The 16,839-nt window shown below is 57.4% G+C and overlaps 1 protein-coding gene across 1 annotated transcript in view; it reads right to left on the minus strand.

Moving 5' to 3' along the window:
* TNRC18 (trinucleotide repeat containing 18) overlaps positions 1–16,839 on the minus strand; it is an 80,792-nt gene that overhangs the window by 13,717 nt on the left and 50,236 nt on the right. Inside the window, exons 16-20 of the mRNA XM_068967339.1 lie at positions 15,796–16,071; positions 11,286–11,528; positions 5,220–5,638; positions 1,462–1,614; positions 1,075–1,216 (exon numbers count right to left, since the gene is read on the minus strand). Of these exons, the coding sequence (XP_068823440.1) occupies positions 1,075–1,216; positions 1,462–1,614; positions 5,220–5,638; positions 11,286–11,528; positions 15,796–16,071 (1,233 nt within the window). The remainder of the gene's footprint in view (positions 1–1,074; positions 1,217–1,461; positions 1,615–5,219; positions 5,639–11,285; positions 11,529–15,795; positions 16,072–16,839) is intronic.

Below are 16,839 nucleotides of genomic sequence, written 5' to 3' on the forward strand. Positions count from 1 at the left end.
GAGAAGCACTTGAATCTGAAGGGAGGCCTCCCTCCAGGGCCTTCCGGTCCCTCTCAAGCCTCTGGTAGCAGGGCCATGAGAGAAACGGCCCTGAGCAGCCCAGCAGCCGAGGTGGGGCAGACCTGTCCCTGGTGTCAGGGGACTGCTAGCCATCCCATTATCACCAGCGCAAGCCCAGCTGAGGTCACCCCGCCGCCCTGCTGGCAGCCTGTTCCACCCATCACTGACTCTGTGTGCTTGGTCCTTACACAGCGGTAGCTGACAAATACACTCCTCAGTAGGTGACAAAGCTCCTCGGGGCAGGCCCCGCTCTTCTCACTGTACTCCCCCACCAATTCACAGTCTTTAATCTCAAGCTCCAGACCCCCAGGTCCAAGTGCCTACTAGAAGTCATCTCCCTGGGATGTCGCCTCCCTGGGATGTCCTCCAGGCACCCCAAACCCCAGCGGCTCCCTCTGTGACCCACCTCGATGACAGCTGCCCCCACCTGCCAACAGCCGTCCACAGGCCTTGCCTCCCCGCATCTGCTCACACAGCCCCCGAACGCTCCATCCCACTGTGTGCCCCTAGCTCCCCCCACAGGGGTCCCACCCCCCTGGACCCACTCCCCGGCCCGCCGCTCCCTCGGATCCCCCAGCAGTCTGCTAGCTCAGCTTCCTGGTGCCCACTCCCTGCCCCAGCCCTCCAGTTCCCGGTCTACACACCAGCCAAAGAGCTCACCATGAAACCGCCCTGACCTCCCTGACCTCCGCCTTACTGTTTTCAGGGCGAAGTCCAAACCCCCACCAAGGCCCTCGAGACAGGGGTTCTGCTCTGCCTGCCGCCAGTCCAAGGCCGCTCGCCCGCCCTGACTGACCAGCTCAGACTCACGCTGGCCTTGCTGCATCTTACTTCGGGCACTGCCATGCTCCCGTCCAACCGTGGGGCCTCTGCACACACCATCCCCACCGTCACCCTGTCCCCTCTGTGCAAGCCCGGCCTGGCCCACTTGGGCCCTGCTGGCAGCCGCCTCCGGGGAACCCCCTGCACCCCCATACTCCAGGCCTGAGCTGACGCGGCACAGCAGGCGCTCACCTGGGGTCAGCGGCCGCTCCGCCGCCCCGCCTCGGGGCAGGTGCTCATCCTCAGAGAAGCTCGAGTCCTGGTTGGGCTCAAAGTCCTCCTCAGCGGCCATACTCTCCATCAGCTTGCTCACAGCTCCCCCCTTGCCCCGGTTCTGAGAACAGAGCAGGACAGACCGATGGCTGAGGCCGGGCCGGACCCCGGGGTCACCGTCAGGCTGCCATGCAGCGTGGCACAGAGAGTAGCCAGGTCCCACCTGAGCGCCAGGAGGAGGACAAGACATGCTGAGGGAGCGCCTCCAGCTGCACACAGATCTTGGGGTGGGGGCACCCAGGGTCACCCGCATCTGTCAACCTAACAAAGCAACTCCGCCGTGCCTGGGCCCCCGGGGAACCTCACCTCCTTCTTCACCTCCTTGCCCTTGGCCTTGGCCTTGCTCCTCTTGGCGGAGGCCGGGGAGCTGGTATGAGGGGCCCGGGCCTCGGTGGGCAGGGCGGGAACGCGGGGCGGTGGCAGCGAGGCTCCAGATCCAGCCTCCTTGCCCTTCTTCTTCTGGGGATGAAGCCAGAGAGTGGCTGTCAGAGGGCAGAGTGGGCCCAGGGCCCACACTCACCCTCCCGCCCCCGGCAAGCATTTCTGGTTTTAATCTTGCTTTATTACCACTATATATTACTTGTTATAAAAAAAAAAAAAAAAAGAATATCGACGTGCATGTAACTGAGTTCCTCTCCAATGATCCCACCAAGTGCAGAGGTGACTAGAGGGAATGATAACAGCGTGGCGTGTCCTTTCCAGAACTTTCCCCAACCACACACAACCATGTAAACTCACAGGCTACGCAAACACATTTGTGCATACACAGTACTTTTTTTCCCTTAAACATGGATGGGAATTTACCGAAAATTCCGCTGTGCAGCCTCCGTCCCCCCACCCTCTGCCAAGTGTATCTGGCAGATACGGAGGAGAGGCCTCCCTTTTTATTGTGACCAGCCGGCCGAGGTGCCTTGGCGTGGAGACCTGAAATTCATCTGGCTGCCTGCCTGCTTCTCCCTCTGCTGAATGAGGCCAAGAATGACGACAGCGTCGCTCGGCGAGGCAGGCACATTCCTGGCAGGAGCGTGCAGAACCGTGCCCCCACTGCCCGGGGCACTTCTAGGGACCAGCGGTTACCTTCCTCTCGCCCCAGCAGTGGGGGACACCTAGCTCAAAGCCCCCAAGGTGGATCTGGGATGCTCCCTCCCCTGGGGGCATGGAAAGCAGGCCAGTGCACGGGGACTGTGCGAGGCTCCACTTATCAAAGCAAAGGAGTGGGAACAACCTAGATGTCCAGCCACCCGGTGTATCCACAGATACAGTTACAAGCTTGTATCCCAGGGGCCAAGGTCCAGCATGGGAAACACACGTGATGATATTCGGGGCAGGAAGCCGGCTCAGACCATATAGGTGACGGGAGGCAAGGGTGGGGGTCACACTGTGCATTTTAGAAGAAACGTGCCTGATACCAATGACCGAGTCATGGGCCAGGGGAGACGGAAATTAAGACAGCAAAAAAGGAGACTGGGCAAATGCTACCAAGACAGCAGCAGAAGTCACAGCTTCCACAGGAGACGGGCGAGCGCCAAAGCCAACAGCGTTAAAGGACAAAGTGGGGAATGTCACACGGACAAATGGGTCCGCTTTAATCTCTATTTGGGGGGAGAAATATATATACACAACTTTATATATGCTGAAGCAACTTGGCACGCACGCACACACACACACACACACACGCACGCGCACGCGCGCACACACACACGCACACACACACACACTGTATTTTCTTATTTCTGATGCGTCTTGTAATTCTGTTCCCATTTCTGAAACCAGAAGGCATCTTGGGGGTGGAAGGGCAGTTTTTCACGTGGCTGTGTCTCCTTTCCCACCTGACTTCTATTACTGAACAGTCAGCCTGTCTTACGGGGCATGTCTTTGCAGTTGCACACGCAGGAGGGAAGGGAAATCGACAGCAAAAAAAAAAAAAGTTATCGCTGCAGGGAATTTAGTTTTCTTCCTTTTCTTTATCATCCAATTACTGTTACAATCAGATAAAACCGGTAACTCTGTCTTTCCCACGAACCAGAAAGCCCATTTCTAAGAAGCATTTCTTCTTTTAAAAGGAGAAAAGAATTCCAAAGGTGACAGGCTGTGTGCACAGAGCAGAATGTTCACTGCTGGGATGAGTGCCATGGCCAGACACCGTCAGCAACCAGATCGCCGGAGGCCAGCGTGGCTGCTGGCAGCAGGTGCGGAAACCACGGGTGGCCAGATGGTGGGGTGCTGTTCCTTCACGTGCAGAGTGGGTTTAAAAAAGAAGGAGAGAAGAGTGAACTAAGAAGCTCATGGCACACGGGGATGCACAAGACCTAACTCCGGACCTAGGAAGCAGGACCCAAGAGTGCATCTCACAGAACGGGGAACTCTGTTTGGCCCTGGAGCGATTTCCTTCGTGTCTGACGTCTTAGACAGTTCATCTGTTCCGCCCGTCTCTGACTGTATCGTCAGCAGGCTGGGATCAGGTGAGCCCCTGGTCCTCTCCTAACGGAAGCTGCCTTTTGGGGAAAGGCTCAGAGGGGCTGGGAGCCCTGTGGTTAAAGGCTCGGGCAGCAGGCCTCCAGTGCTCTAAGTTCAGCTCTGATAATCATTAGCCGCTGGGCTGACTGCGACGGTTCCGGGGCTACCTGCGAGGTGCAGTCTGTAAGACTTCCTTACGTGGTTTGTAAAACCCTCCTTACATGGCCTGTGATGTCAAAAGCAGTATGTACTTGGTCTCTCCCCGCCCCCTGCTGCGTTCCTGATACAGCGCTCCTATGGCACCCTGGCATTTCTGGGCTCACAGGCAAATCCTCTGTTCTACGAAGGGGACGTGTGATGAGCCCGTGGATGGCCTCAGGATGGGGCCTGGTCTGCAGAAAGACCAGCCACGACCCAAGCTTGACACTTCGGCCTCATCCCCGTTCTTGGGAGGGGAGCAAGGGGCTGGACGGAACCTGAGTGACTGCTCTCCATCGTGCCTCTGTGATGAAGCGGCCACGAAAACCCCTCAGCGCTGGGGCTCCAACCACTGGAGGGCTGGTCCACGTGCTGGAAGGGGCACGGGGCTCGGCGCCCCTTCACACACGCCCTGCCCCGCACGTCTCCACCTGGCTGCTCCCGAGCTGCACTTTTACGAGAAACCGGACCAGTAAATCAAGTGTCTTCCCGAGTTGTCATTTTGGGGAATTACTGACCTGAGGGGGGTGGGGTGGAGTCATGAAAATCCTTGATTTACAGCCAGGTGGATAGAGAGCACAGGGAACCACCTAGGACTTGCGCCTGGCCTCGGGGGTGGGGCAGGGGCTCCACCTGTGGGGTCTGCGCCAGCTCAGGGGAGTTGGAGTCAGACGTGTTTCAGCAGACGACATGCACGTCCCTCCACCAGCACATGCAGCATCCATGCAGAGCGGTGAGGACATACCTCGCCCCCACCGTGGACCCCCCCGGTACAGTCGTCATCATTATGTATTATTCCAGCATCTTCTCTCCAGGGACCAGAAAAACCCGGGGTGGCTTTGGCCGTGAGGGGTCACGAATGAGGGGTCCCTGTGGATGCCGCTCAAACGCAGCCCCTGTCTTACTACCGGCCGACGCCGAGTCCCATCTCTGTTGGAGGCTTTCTCGAGAATGACACTGTGGTGTGGGGGACGTGGGGCAGAGGGGTCTGAGCCAGAGACCAGTGTTGTGAGCTGGTTGTGCGGTTATGAGTGCAGCCACCCAAAGCCGGAAGGGCAGCAGGCCTCATCAGTACAGACTTCTCACAGAGTTCTCAAAAGGTAGGTGTTCCCTCGGACCGGGGGAAAAAAAAAAATCCCACCTCGATTTTCACTAACTTCTCAACAAACGAGGTTTTCCTTGTGGTGAGCCTTCGTCACCAACAGCAGTCACTGCCGGGAGCATGCGATAGTTCCCACAGAGGCCTTGGAACACCGCCTGAGCCCACGTTTCCCACAACGGCACTTACTAGCCCAGCTGCCGGGTGTCCTCAACAAAGACGCCCGTCGAGGGGGCACCCAGAGGAGTGCCCAGCACCAACGGAGCTCTCAGCATCGCGCTGCCCCCCGGCCTCCCCGCCCCGGGCCTACCTTCCTGGGGTCCTTCCTGTCCCTGGCGCGGCCGGCGTCCTTGCGCGGACTGGGCAGGCCGGCCTTGGCACAGCGGCCGGGCTTGGCGGCGGGCGCGGCGCTGCTGGGTGCGGGGGGCGCCGAGGCGTCGTGCAGGAAGATCCGCTCGCTGCGCCGGCGCGTCCACAGGTCGTCGTCGCTGGCCTCGGGGCCCGCCTCCGGGCCTGGCTCCTTGGGGCCCCGCGACTTGCGGGCCTTGCGCCCCTTCTCGGCCGCCAGCTTGGCCTTGTCGGGGCTGCTGGGGCCGGGGGCACGCGCACCAGGCGCGGCCAGGGCAGGACCTGGCTCCCCCAGCCCCTTCTTGGGCCGCAGCAGCCCGGTGGGTGACCGCTTCCGCACCTTGACCTCGCTCTCTGAGTCGGTGTACTCGAACTCCGTGCCTGCGTGCAGGTGAGGGGGGAGGCTGTGGACGGGGTGCTCTGCGGCTCTCCACTTCCCACCCTGGCCACCCCACCCCTGCTGCAGGGACGAGGCTGCCCAGGGAGGCTTCTGCCGCTTCCGGGGAGGAACCCGAGGCCCAAGATCAGGAGGACTGTGGCCCACTCCCATCCCGAATCCCCCCAGGCTGCCCAGACTCTGCTCCGGAACCTTCGCCCCGAAGCACCGTCTGGGAATGTGGCGTCTCCTGCCTGGGCACGTGTAAGCTTCCCAGCTCTTCCTGGGCCTCCTCGGGAATCCCGGAGCCCTGGGAGGGTGAGCCGGGGAGGGCCCCACACCTGCACGGCAGCAGCTCTAAGGGAGGCGGGCCGGAAAATCCACACAAAATCCCCAAGCCCCAGTAGGGCCTCGCCTCTCAAAGTTGGGGGATCCTAGACACCCACTCCCCTTTCAAGAGGACAGGAGTCCCCAGAACCCAAACAGATCTGAGACCCAGCTCCTCCCCACAGCCAGGGGGCTACTTCCCTCTGCTGCAGGGCAGCCCCCAGCTTCCGCCCAGCTCCTGGGCTCCCTGAACGCACAACCTCTCCCCAACATCTGCTGTCCTCTGTGCTTGTACGCCCCCCGGTCTTCGCTCCTTCTGGCTCCTCTGCCCAGAGCACCATCTCTCCCTGCCCTCCACCTGGATGACTGCAGCCTCCTTTCTGAGAAGACCCACTCCACGCCCTGGGGAGTCCTCGGGCCACCCCTCCTCACCACAGGTACACGGCACACTGCAGAGGTCCCGAATGTGTTTGTCTATCTTGGTGTGCTCCGCCCCCAGAAATAGATCCCCACCTTCTCCTGAAGCCCCCAGCGTTGTACAGCACAGAGCTTGGCCCAGAGCTGGCGGCCAGGAAAAGACTCTGCATGGGGGTGAATGGTGCTTCTCCCCATCAGGGGAATGAAGAGGGCCTGCCTCCTCCAGGCAGACTCCAGGGACGAGATGTCTGTGACAGTCCTGGGCGGACCGCCCTAGAGAAGGACTTGCCCTGGGTCAGCTGAGAAGCCAGGGCTGAACCTCAGGCCTACTGACCCTTGGGCAGCCAGCAGCCTGGCCACAAAGGCTCTTGCGGGAGGCTGAGACCCATCACCCCAACAGATGCAGCCTCGGCGGCAAGGGCAGGGCCAGGGGAGGGGCCACACTCCAGAAGGAACCGCTTGCAAAGAATGAGGATCCTATTAATTCATCTTTTGTTAACAGACTTCCTGCTGCAGGGGAGACGGCTGGGGCTTTCTTGGCTGATTAGGGTGCAGGCCATAAGACACTCTTGGCCTGTGAGCTCTGCTTCTGGGCATGAGGGAATGAGACCCCACCTGATGACAGGTCCCTTGCAGAAAGCCACCTGAAATCCTGGACATACACAGGACACTGCAGGCTCACTGCACAGGGAGCCGGGGCGGGACAGGGCGGCGACCAGGACTGGACACTCGCCTGGGAGAGCAGAGGTTGGAGCCTCTTGCTCATGGTAAGATTGGGTAGGAAGATAACAGTTAAGAGCTTTTGGGGCAGCACAAGCTGTGCCTGGAACAGAGGACGCGGTCTCGTCAGGGCCCCGCGGTGAGGACAAGCACGAGGCCCGCAGAGACGGAAGCAGGGATCAGAACCCCCACCCTTGATTCCCAGCCAGCGTCCAGAGAAATGTCTCCTCCCCAAAGAAACAGGCAGAAAGGAGGAACAAAGGAACAGGCTGAGAAAACAGAGAAAAAATAGTAGAGAAGAAAATACGACAAAAATAGGCTGAAAGCCAAGGGATTAAAAAAGATGTACAATACAAACAGTAACCAAAATTGAGCTGCACCTTTTTACCAACTCGAGATCGGCGGCAACCCTGCGTCGAGCAAGTCTGTGGACGATAGACTTGTTCCCTCTATGCCTCTCTGTCACATTTTGGTAATTCTCACAAGATTTCAACTTTCTCATCATTATACTCTATCATCATGCTTGTTATATCTGTGACCAGCGATCTCTGATGTTACTACTGCAACTCACTGAAGGCTCAGAAGACGGTTGTCGGTTTTTAGCAATAAAATATTTTTTACCTGAGGCGTGTGCTTTTTTTCTTAAGACATAATACTATTGCACCTTTACGACTACAGTAAGGTATAAACATAACTTTTATCCGCATCGGGAAGCCGAAACATTCACGTGGCTCACTGTACTACAATATTGGCTAAATGCAACATTGCGTTGGTCTGGAATTAAACCCACACGATCTCTGAGGTATGTCTCTACTGTTATCAGACAAAATAGGTTTGAAGACAAAAATCGAGAAATAAAGAAGGACGTTTCCCAATGATAAAATGATCAATCCATCAAGAAGACATAATTATACACAAGCGTAAACATAACGCAGAAACGGACAGAAAGGATCATACACCATGACCAGGGGAGACGCAGGCCAGGAATGCAAGGTCGGCTTGACACCCTTTACAAAATCAATATAATATACCATATTAATCGGATGAAACATAAAAACCACATGAACAGCACATTAACAGATGCAGAAAAAGCAACTGACAAAACCTAGTACCCTTTTGTGATAAAATCACTCAACAAATGAGAAACAGAAGGAAACTTCCTTAACTTGATAAATGGGAAAAAAAAAAAAACAAACACTGTTAACATTATATTTGGGGTTCCCAGGTGGCTCAGTGGTGAAGAATCCACCTGCCAAGCAGGGCACTTGGGTTCAAGGAAGAGATCCTGGGTCAGGAAGATCCCCTGGAGAAGGAAGTGGGAACCCACTCCAGTATTCTTGTTTGGGAAATTCCGTCGACAGAGGAGCCTGGCAGGCTACAGTCTATGGGGTCGTAAAGAGTTGGACATGACTTAGCAACTAAACAACAACATGATACTTAATAGAGGAAGTATGAAAGCGTTCTCACAAAGAAATCTATGGAGCAGGGAAGCCAGGAAAAAAAAAAAAATCTGTTCTCATCGCTTCTGTTCAGTGTTGCACGCAAGATCTAGCCAGAGCAATCAAGCAAAGAAAATAGAGGGAATATTCATTGGAAAGGAAAACATAAAACTACCTCTATTTGTAGATGACATGATCTTATATACGATCAATTTACAAAGACCAGTTGCATTTCTATACATTAGCAGCAAACACTGCAAAAATGAACAGAATTCCATTTATAATACCATCCAAAAGGACTTCCCCCTGGTGGTACAGTGGATAAGAATCTTTCCTATATACCAGCTATGAACAAGTGGGAATCTGAAATTTAAAACATGGTAATACTTACACTAACAATCCCCAAAATGAAGTAAGTTAAAGTTAACAAAATATGTAAAAGATCCAAATGAGGAAAACTATTAAAAAAAATCTGATAAAAGAAATCAAAGCTATTCCATTGTCAGGGACAGGAAGAATTGATACTGTTAAAGTGTCATTTCTTTCCAAATTGATCTATGGACTCAATGTAATAAACCCAATAAAAAATGCAGCAAGTTGTTTTATAGATATCAATTCTAAAGTTTGCATATTGAGGCAAAAGGCCCACAACAGCCAACTCAATATTTAAAGATAAGAACAAAGTCAGAGGACGGAAGGTAACTCATTTCAAGACTTACTGTAAAGGTGGAATAATCAAGACAGGGAGATACTGGCAAAAAAACAGACAGACAGGTCAATGGGTCAGCATAGAGAGCCCAGACACAGACTACCATAAAACCCGTCAGATAATGTTTGACAAAGGAGTAAAGGCGATACAATGGAAAAGAGAGAATCTTTCCAACAAACGGTGCTAGAGCCAGCGGACATCCACATGCAAAAAAAACAGAACCTGGACGCAGACCTTACACCCTTCCCAAAAATTAATTCATGCCAGACCACAGGCCTAAACTTGCACTGCAAAAATACAAGGTTTCTAGATGACGATGCAGGAGAAAGTCCAGATGGCCTCTGGTACGGCAGTAAATTTTTAGATGCAAAACCAAAGGCACAATCCATTAAAAAAAGAGAGAGAGAACTGATAAGCTGGACTTCGGTAAAATTAAAATTTTCTGCTTTGTGAAAAGCACTGTCAAGAGAATGAAAAGATGAGACCTAGTGAGAAAATATTTGCAAAAGACACATATGACTGTTATCTGAAATACAAAAGGAACCCTTAAAGCTCAGTGCTAAGATTTAAATTAAATAACCCAATTTAAGAACGGGACAAAAACCTTAACAGACCCTTCACCAAAGAAGATATGCAGATAGCAAGTAATAAGCATATGAAAAGATGCTCCACAGCATATCATTAGGAAAAATGCAAATTAAAACAATGAGAATGTCCAGAATCCAAAACACTAACACCAAACGCTGGTGAGGATGCTGAGCCACAGGAATTCGCGTTCACTGCTGGTGGGACTGCAAATTGGTGCAGTTAACTTCGAAAGACAGTCTGGCAGTTTCTTAAAAAACTAAGCGCGATCTTAACATATGCATATAATCTAGTGATCACACTCCTTGGTATTTACCCAAAGGAGCTGAAAACATGTCCAGACAAAAGCTTGCACACAGAAGTCTAGAGAAGCTTCAGTGAAAGCTGCCAGAACTAGGGTGCCACCCAGGTGTCCTTCGAAGCCCTTGAGCAGGTGAATGAAGAAACCAACTGTGGTCCGTCCTGACAAGTGGAATGTTTCTCAGCACAGAAAGCACTGGACCATCCAGCCCTGAACAGATGTGGTCCCGGGAGGTGGTGCGGGCCACTGGGAATGCGCTCTGGGGTGCGTGAAGTCAGGGCAGCTGGGAGAGGCCGGGGGGTCGGGGTGGCAGGGTAGCAAGCAGGGCCCATTTCCCATGACCCAGCCCCTGCCAGGAGGGCCCAATGTGTACCACCAAGGCTCAGAAAAGGGCAAGGGGAGCTGACACCCCAAACACATGTGGAGCCATCTTGGTTTCAAACACCAACCCCTGGTGAAGGTCCCAAGGTGTCTGTCTGTCCCAAGAAGACAGAGATACGACTGGAGACGCAGAAAGAAGAGGGACGTGAGGCCAGGACACGGCTGGGCCTCCTGCCCAAGTGTTGGTACCCGCTGCCTCTGTGTGCCCAGTCGGGCAGCGGGATGGTAAGCTGGCACCACTAATGACCTCCGCTGGATTGCAACCCCAGGCCCACAAAATCTGCCCTGTGTGGGCCAACTCATCTCACTGAATAAACCGCCTACTGCCCTAAGTGTCAAGAGCTTCCCCTTCTTCCAGAGCTTTGTGCGGCCTGTTCCTTCCACGTGCACCTCGATTTCGCCTACATCACCTTAGCCAGCTCCCATTTTTCTCTCCTGGCTCAGCCTGGGTGTCGCCAACCTGCAGTGGTCTCCCTTACCCCTGGGCTGAGCCAGGGGCCTCCGGTGGGCTCCCACAGCCCCCAGCGTGCAGATCTGAGGCCTCTGCAGACCCCAGAGCTGCCTCTGGGTGCCGAGGTCCTGTTTGCTGGGAGCATCACCAATGAAGGTCATGGCACAGCTCTGGAGACCCCTCCCCAGGGAGCGGCAGGCCAGGGGTCCCCCATCACCAGGGCCGTCCGCCCAGGCCTGGCCCGGCCCTGCAGGCAGAGTTCCCGTCCTTCTCTTGAGCCCCTCCTGCAGGCGGGGCAGTGGGACCCACCGCCGGGACTCACCCATCAGGCTCTGCCGCTCCTCCTTCTTGCGGGCCTTCTGCTTGGCCTCCAGCTGCACCACAGACAGGGACGGCCCCACGGTGGGGCTGGGAAGGGCGCTGGCTGCAAAGCGCGCCAGCAGGCCCAGCCCGCTCTCCTCCAGGCCCGGCGACAGGGCCCGCTCCCGGGCGCCCAGCCTACAGCCGCCCGCAGCCTCGTCCTCCTCCAGCTCATCGTCCTCGTCCTCCTCCTCGGAGCTCTCATCTGGCGTGCAGAAAACAGGGAACGAGTCAGAGCCTTGGCCACGGCCGGCGCCGCCCCCCCGCGCCGCCAGCGAGGGGGCCGCGGCTCCAGCCCACGCGCCTCCCGGCCCCCCGCCGCCCCCAGCCTTCAAAGCCAGCCCAAGACCTCGGCGTCCTGGGCAGCCCAGAGGTGGGCGGCGGCTTTGGGAGTCGAGTGTTCCTGCAGGGGAGCACCAACATGCACCTGTGCTGTGGGGGGCGGGGACGGACACACAGACGAGGACTGGAGACAGCGCTCTCCACGGTCTCACGCGCACATACGCGCACACACAACCCAACACACACGTGAAAGCTGGGGGAGGAGGCAGCAGGAGGAGGAGGAGGAGGGAGGCGAGGGCAGGCAGGGGGCAGGGGGGCGGGAGGACCCTGAGGGCGCAGGCCGGGCGCTGGCCCCAGGGTGTGTGGGGGCGGGCAGGGGGCGGTCTTGCCCGCGGGAGGCCTGGGGGTCGGCTGGCAGCAGGAGAAGGTGGAGTTCGGTCTCATCTCGGAGTGGGTAGGGGGCTCCCATGACGGCAACCCTCAACGGCCTCTGGGGTCCACAGCTGAGGCCCAGCACCCTGGGGAAGCCTGAGGCAAATCCACAGTCCTCTCTGAGCTACTGTTTCCTTATCTGTGAGAATCTCAGCTCAGCTCAGCCAAGGGGGCCACAGCCCTGCTACACCTCCGGGGCCGGGAAGCGGGAAGGGAGCCGCAGGGCCGGTCGGCCCACTCTGCTCCGCACAGTCAGGTGCTCAGGCAGCAGAGCAGGACTCGAACCCGGGGCTGGCAGCTCACCGCCCACGGCCTAGTGGGAAAGAGACTCTCGGGGAGCCCCAGCCCACCTCGCTGGGTGGTGAGACAGAAAGGCGCTTCTCCCCAAGAACTGGCCCACCTCGGACCATCAGCACAAAGGCAGGGCGGGCAGTGCAGCTGGAGGCCGAACCAGGGAAGGTGACCTTCCGTGCACCTGAATTAAGTCCTCCGCCAGAGAGAGAGACGGCCTGGAGGTGCAGGCCAGCTTCCCCGCCTTTCTGGGGAGACAGCTCAGCTGACCCCACCAGGGCGGTGGGTGGGAGGGCACCTGGCCTGTCTGCCCATGAGGTGCTGTGGCCAAGGAGGTGCCCGTCTGCCCGGGGCGCTGGGAGCCTGGAGGGGACTCACCAACAAGAAGAGGAAGGAGGACTATGAGCCACTGCCTCTCTGCACCGTCTGGGGGCCGGGAGTCGGGGTCCAGGGGCGGGTGAGCCCTAGATGGTGGCCAACTCCACATTCTCCTGCCAACGCCCCCAGGCCGCCTGCTTGCTGTGCTGCAGCGAACGGCCCAAAGAGGTGGCCTTGGGGGTGCCAGGGAGGACGGGGGGTGGGGTTGGGGGGGTCTGGTTCGCCTGTCCCAGCCGAGGGAGCCCTCGGTGAGGGAGGCGGACGAGAGCTTGAGGGAGGCCCGGAAGGGGCTGAGAAAGGAAGGAGGCAGAGAGAGAGGAGGGCTGTTAGGAGGGGTGAGCGGACGGAGACCCGGCTCCCTGAGCGATGGGGGCAGCGGGATGGAGGCTGGCGGGGCGGGCAGGCGGCAGGCAGGCAGTGCACACTTGCGATCCATTCACATTGCGGACGTCACATGGTTCTGTCTCCGCCCAGTGGGCCACAGCGGCAAAGCAGGCTAAGTGTAGGCAGACTTTTGGCAGCGCCTGGGTCCCCCGCTTCGGGCAGGCCCCCCTCCACCTTGGGGCTTGGCCAATCTGAGCAGGGTGGCGGGCAGGGGGCTGGCTGGGCGGGGGCGAGGGGCATGGGGTGGGACGTGGGGCTGCTCAGGCGTGGAGACTCCGGCTCTCTCCCACCCAGGGTTCTCGCTCTGGCTCTGGGTTTCTGGATGTCTGGAATGTCTGCATTGGATCCCAGAAAGCCAGGAGTGGCCTGAACCCAGCACTGTGAGACGGAAGAATGTTTGGAAAGCAAAAGGCCAAAAGAAAGGGCATGTCTTCCACAAAAGAAATGCCGCCTGGGTCACTCTGGTCTCCCGAGACCCTTTCCCATCTCCTGCTTCCGCGAGCCTGCGGGCCCGCCCTGGCTCCCTCCCAGGGTGGCCAGCCTGCTCAGGCCAGAGCCCAAGGAGGTAGGGGAAGCTGAGAGAGGGAAGGTGTCTCGGGACCAAGGAGCCTTTCTGGAGTTATCCACACCTGAGGCGACAGAGCTTGCCAAGGGCAGGGGGAGGAAAAAGTCCCAACAAAGAAACCTGAGGAAATGCAGAAAAACTTTTCCCCAGGGGAAAAAAAAAAACCACCTGTTGGCTCAATATGTGGGGGTTGGCTCTTGTCACTTGGTTTTTCAAAACCCGATCCGTAAATGCCAAAGTGATCCGCTGCTGCCATAGCCGATGGGGGCAAACCCCGAGGGGTGGGGGGTGCAGAGGGGACACAGAGAAAGGGGTTGTGCCTACCTACGGAGCAACGAGCCCGGCTCGCACCCAAGCTCAGTGACCCGCTGCGCGTCTGCCCTACTCCCAGCCTTCGCTGTGCGTCCAGAGTGCAGCGTGAGAGCAAATGCGAGAGACCAAAACAGACATTCAAAGCGTCATGGGGAGGGGTCAAGGGTGAAGGTATGGCCAAGCTGCTGGGGGGAGAAAGCAGACACACCAGAGAAGCCAAGCCAGTTAGGTGTTTTAGTACCAGGCGTCAGGAAGGCCCTATTACCCAAATATCCCTTTGGAGACCTGACCAGCGGTCTGGGTGCAGCGGAGACCCGCCTGCCCCCTGCACGGGCTCTGTCTGATGCTGGGTCTGGTTCTGGTGGGTGGGCCCCTGGCTACCAGATCTGGGATCCTGCCTGCTTCTCTGTGGGCTCTGGGCTAGGGCGGGAGAGCTCCAAACCTTGGAAGCTGGAACTCTGGCCTCTGAAGGGGAGGAGGCGTGGGGACCCAGCCCCGGGAAGGCGAGAGGGGAATAGGGAACCAGCCAGACGTGTCCACAGAGGCCTCGCAAGACGAGGCAGGCGGGAGACCTACGCCCCAGGCTGTGCTCGCTCAGGTGTGGCGGCCGCGCAGGGAGCCTGAGCCCCGAGGCCCTGGCTCCACCCTCTCCTGATCATCCAAACGCTTCCCAGTCAGGCTCAGACCCCCAAGGCACTGCAATCCCCGCCCAGCTCTGGGGTCCCTGAAAGGGGTCTGCCCTGAAGCAAACCGTAACCCCCACCTCAGGACATCTGGGAGTGGAGGTTCTGGAAGACTGAGACCAGTCAGTCTACCAGGGAGCTCACAGGGTCGCTGAAACCAACCCTCTCTGCCTAAGTGAGGCCGGGGGGGGCAGACCAGCCTGGGACTCCTGGGGCTCCTCTGAGCTCTGCCCCTAACAAGGCAATGAAGCCTTGGGATTTCACAACAAAACCCGGGGACGCAGAGTGCTCTTGATCCTGCACTGCCTATATGCCCTCCAAAGCAGAAACACGTGTTAGAAAACGAGCGTTTGCAAGTATTTTTTAACCACTGTTGCATAAAAAGCTTTAAGAAAACAAAAGACAAACAAGCAGCTTAAAAAAGAAAAGAAAAGATGAAGCTTGAGGTGACAGCAGCTGACTTTAAACCTGGGAAATGAAAGGCATGCCGACAGCTCCCAGGGATATTTGAATAATAGAGAACGCAGACTGCGATGTTCCATCTACCCCCTTCTGGGGTGAGGGTGGGGGGGTGGGGGTGGGGGGGGAGGGGGGAACAAATGAAGGAAGCGGCAACCTAATGGTCCAGTCAGGACACAGCAAGAGAGACAAGGCACACGGGTTTAGTTAAAAATGAACTCGGTATGTTTAATAAAGCTTGGTATTACCAAAATCGCGGTACAAACATCAAGTCACACGCCCACACGACAGAATTCCATTTACAAAACGTCCCCTGGGAGGCCTCCGCAGCCACGGCCACGCCAGGAGGACCCACCCAGGCCTGCGGTCCGGGGGGTGGGAAGGCAAGGGTAGGGGGGCGGGCGGGCGGAGGTGGGAGAGGGAAGAAGACTAGAAACAGTCCGTATAAAAGCTCAAAAAGAGCCAGCCAATGGTATTATCACAATGATACAGGTACAAATAAAAACAAAAATAAAAGGACCCAGGCTGATACAGCAGGCTACGCTGCCAAGACCCGGACGGCCACCTGGCCGGGCCATCCCAGCGGCTCCCGGCCGCCCTCCCTGCGCTCGCGCTCCGCTCTCGCTCTCGCACTCACTCGCTCGATAGGAAACATGGAAGGTTATTTTGTGTTTGGAGCTAGTAACCTTGGTCAAATGAGTCCTCCGAGGAATCGCTGAAGGAGGAACGGGGCTCGACCTCTTGAAGCAGCAAACAAAACGGCTGCTTCCTGCCGGCGGCCGGCTTGGGCTTCAGAGTCCGGGCGCCCGCCAGGCCCCTCTTGGTCAGCTTGGGGCCGCCGGCTGGCTTGCTATTCTTCGCCACCATGCCGCACAGGAGGGAAGGTGTCAGTTTGGAGCCGGAGGGGCCCTGGGCAGCCCACTCGTCCTTCAGGAATTCCTCCTCTTCCTCTGAATCCGTATCTGCAGTCAAAGTAGTTTTTAATAAAGATAAGTCACAGAGCCAGGGGAGGGAGGGGGCTAGGGTCTCTTCCATTAGCCTTGGCGCCTTTGAGGACACTCTGCCACGTGCCGGAACCAAGGTCCAAACGCCCACCGGCCATGGAACCGGCAGAGTTCCACCGCCTGGCGCGCTCTTCCCCATCTGGCCTCATCTCTCACCTGGGAGGCCTCTGAGCCGCAGGCCCCACACAACCCATCTTGCATGGTTTGGACCCAGGCCCTGGCTGGGCCGTCGCTGCTGCCAGCACCACCCACCACACGGCCACAGGGCGAGCAGTCTTTCCCGGCCCTGCAGGAGGCAGGAGCCCCACTCTCAGGAAGGTCTCTGCCCTGTGCGGGGAGGTCACTGCCGAGTCCAGTCCACCCCACAGGACTGCAGCCAGCTCCCTGTAGGGAGGGAAGCAGCCTAAGAAGGGAAGGACTCAGGTAAAGCCCTTCTTTCCCAGAACACCAGCTCGCAGTAGTATTCGGGGCAAGCGTGTAAAGACTCACAACCCAGCTTCCTGCTCAGCAGTCAGCACAGTGGCATCTGACGAATGACACTGTGGATCCCAGCCCTACCCCGTTTCTTATCAGAGCCGGGTGACCAGCACGCTGGTTCTGGCCTCCCACACGTCTCCAGCCTTGGAGCTGCATGAGGCTTTGGGGAGGGGGGTGTCAAGTGGGCACAGTTCTGGCTCCTTCCAATCCCTCCCCAGGCAGACTCACACCACTTTGGTCTGTTCTACA

Source organism: Capricornis sumatraensis, chromosome 3 (genome assembly GCF_032405125.1).
Source record: "Capricornis sumatraensis isolate serow.1 chromosome 3, serow.2, whole genome shotgun sequence".
In the NCBI taxonomy this organism is placed as follows: Eukaryota; Metazoa; Chordata; class Mammalia; order Artiodactyla; family Bovidae; genus Capricornis; species Capricornis sumatraensis.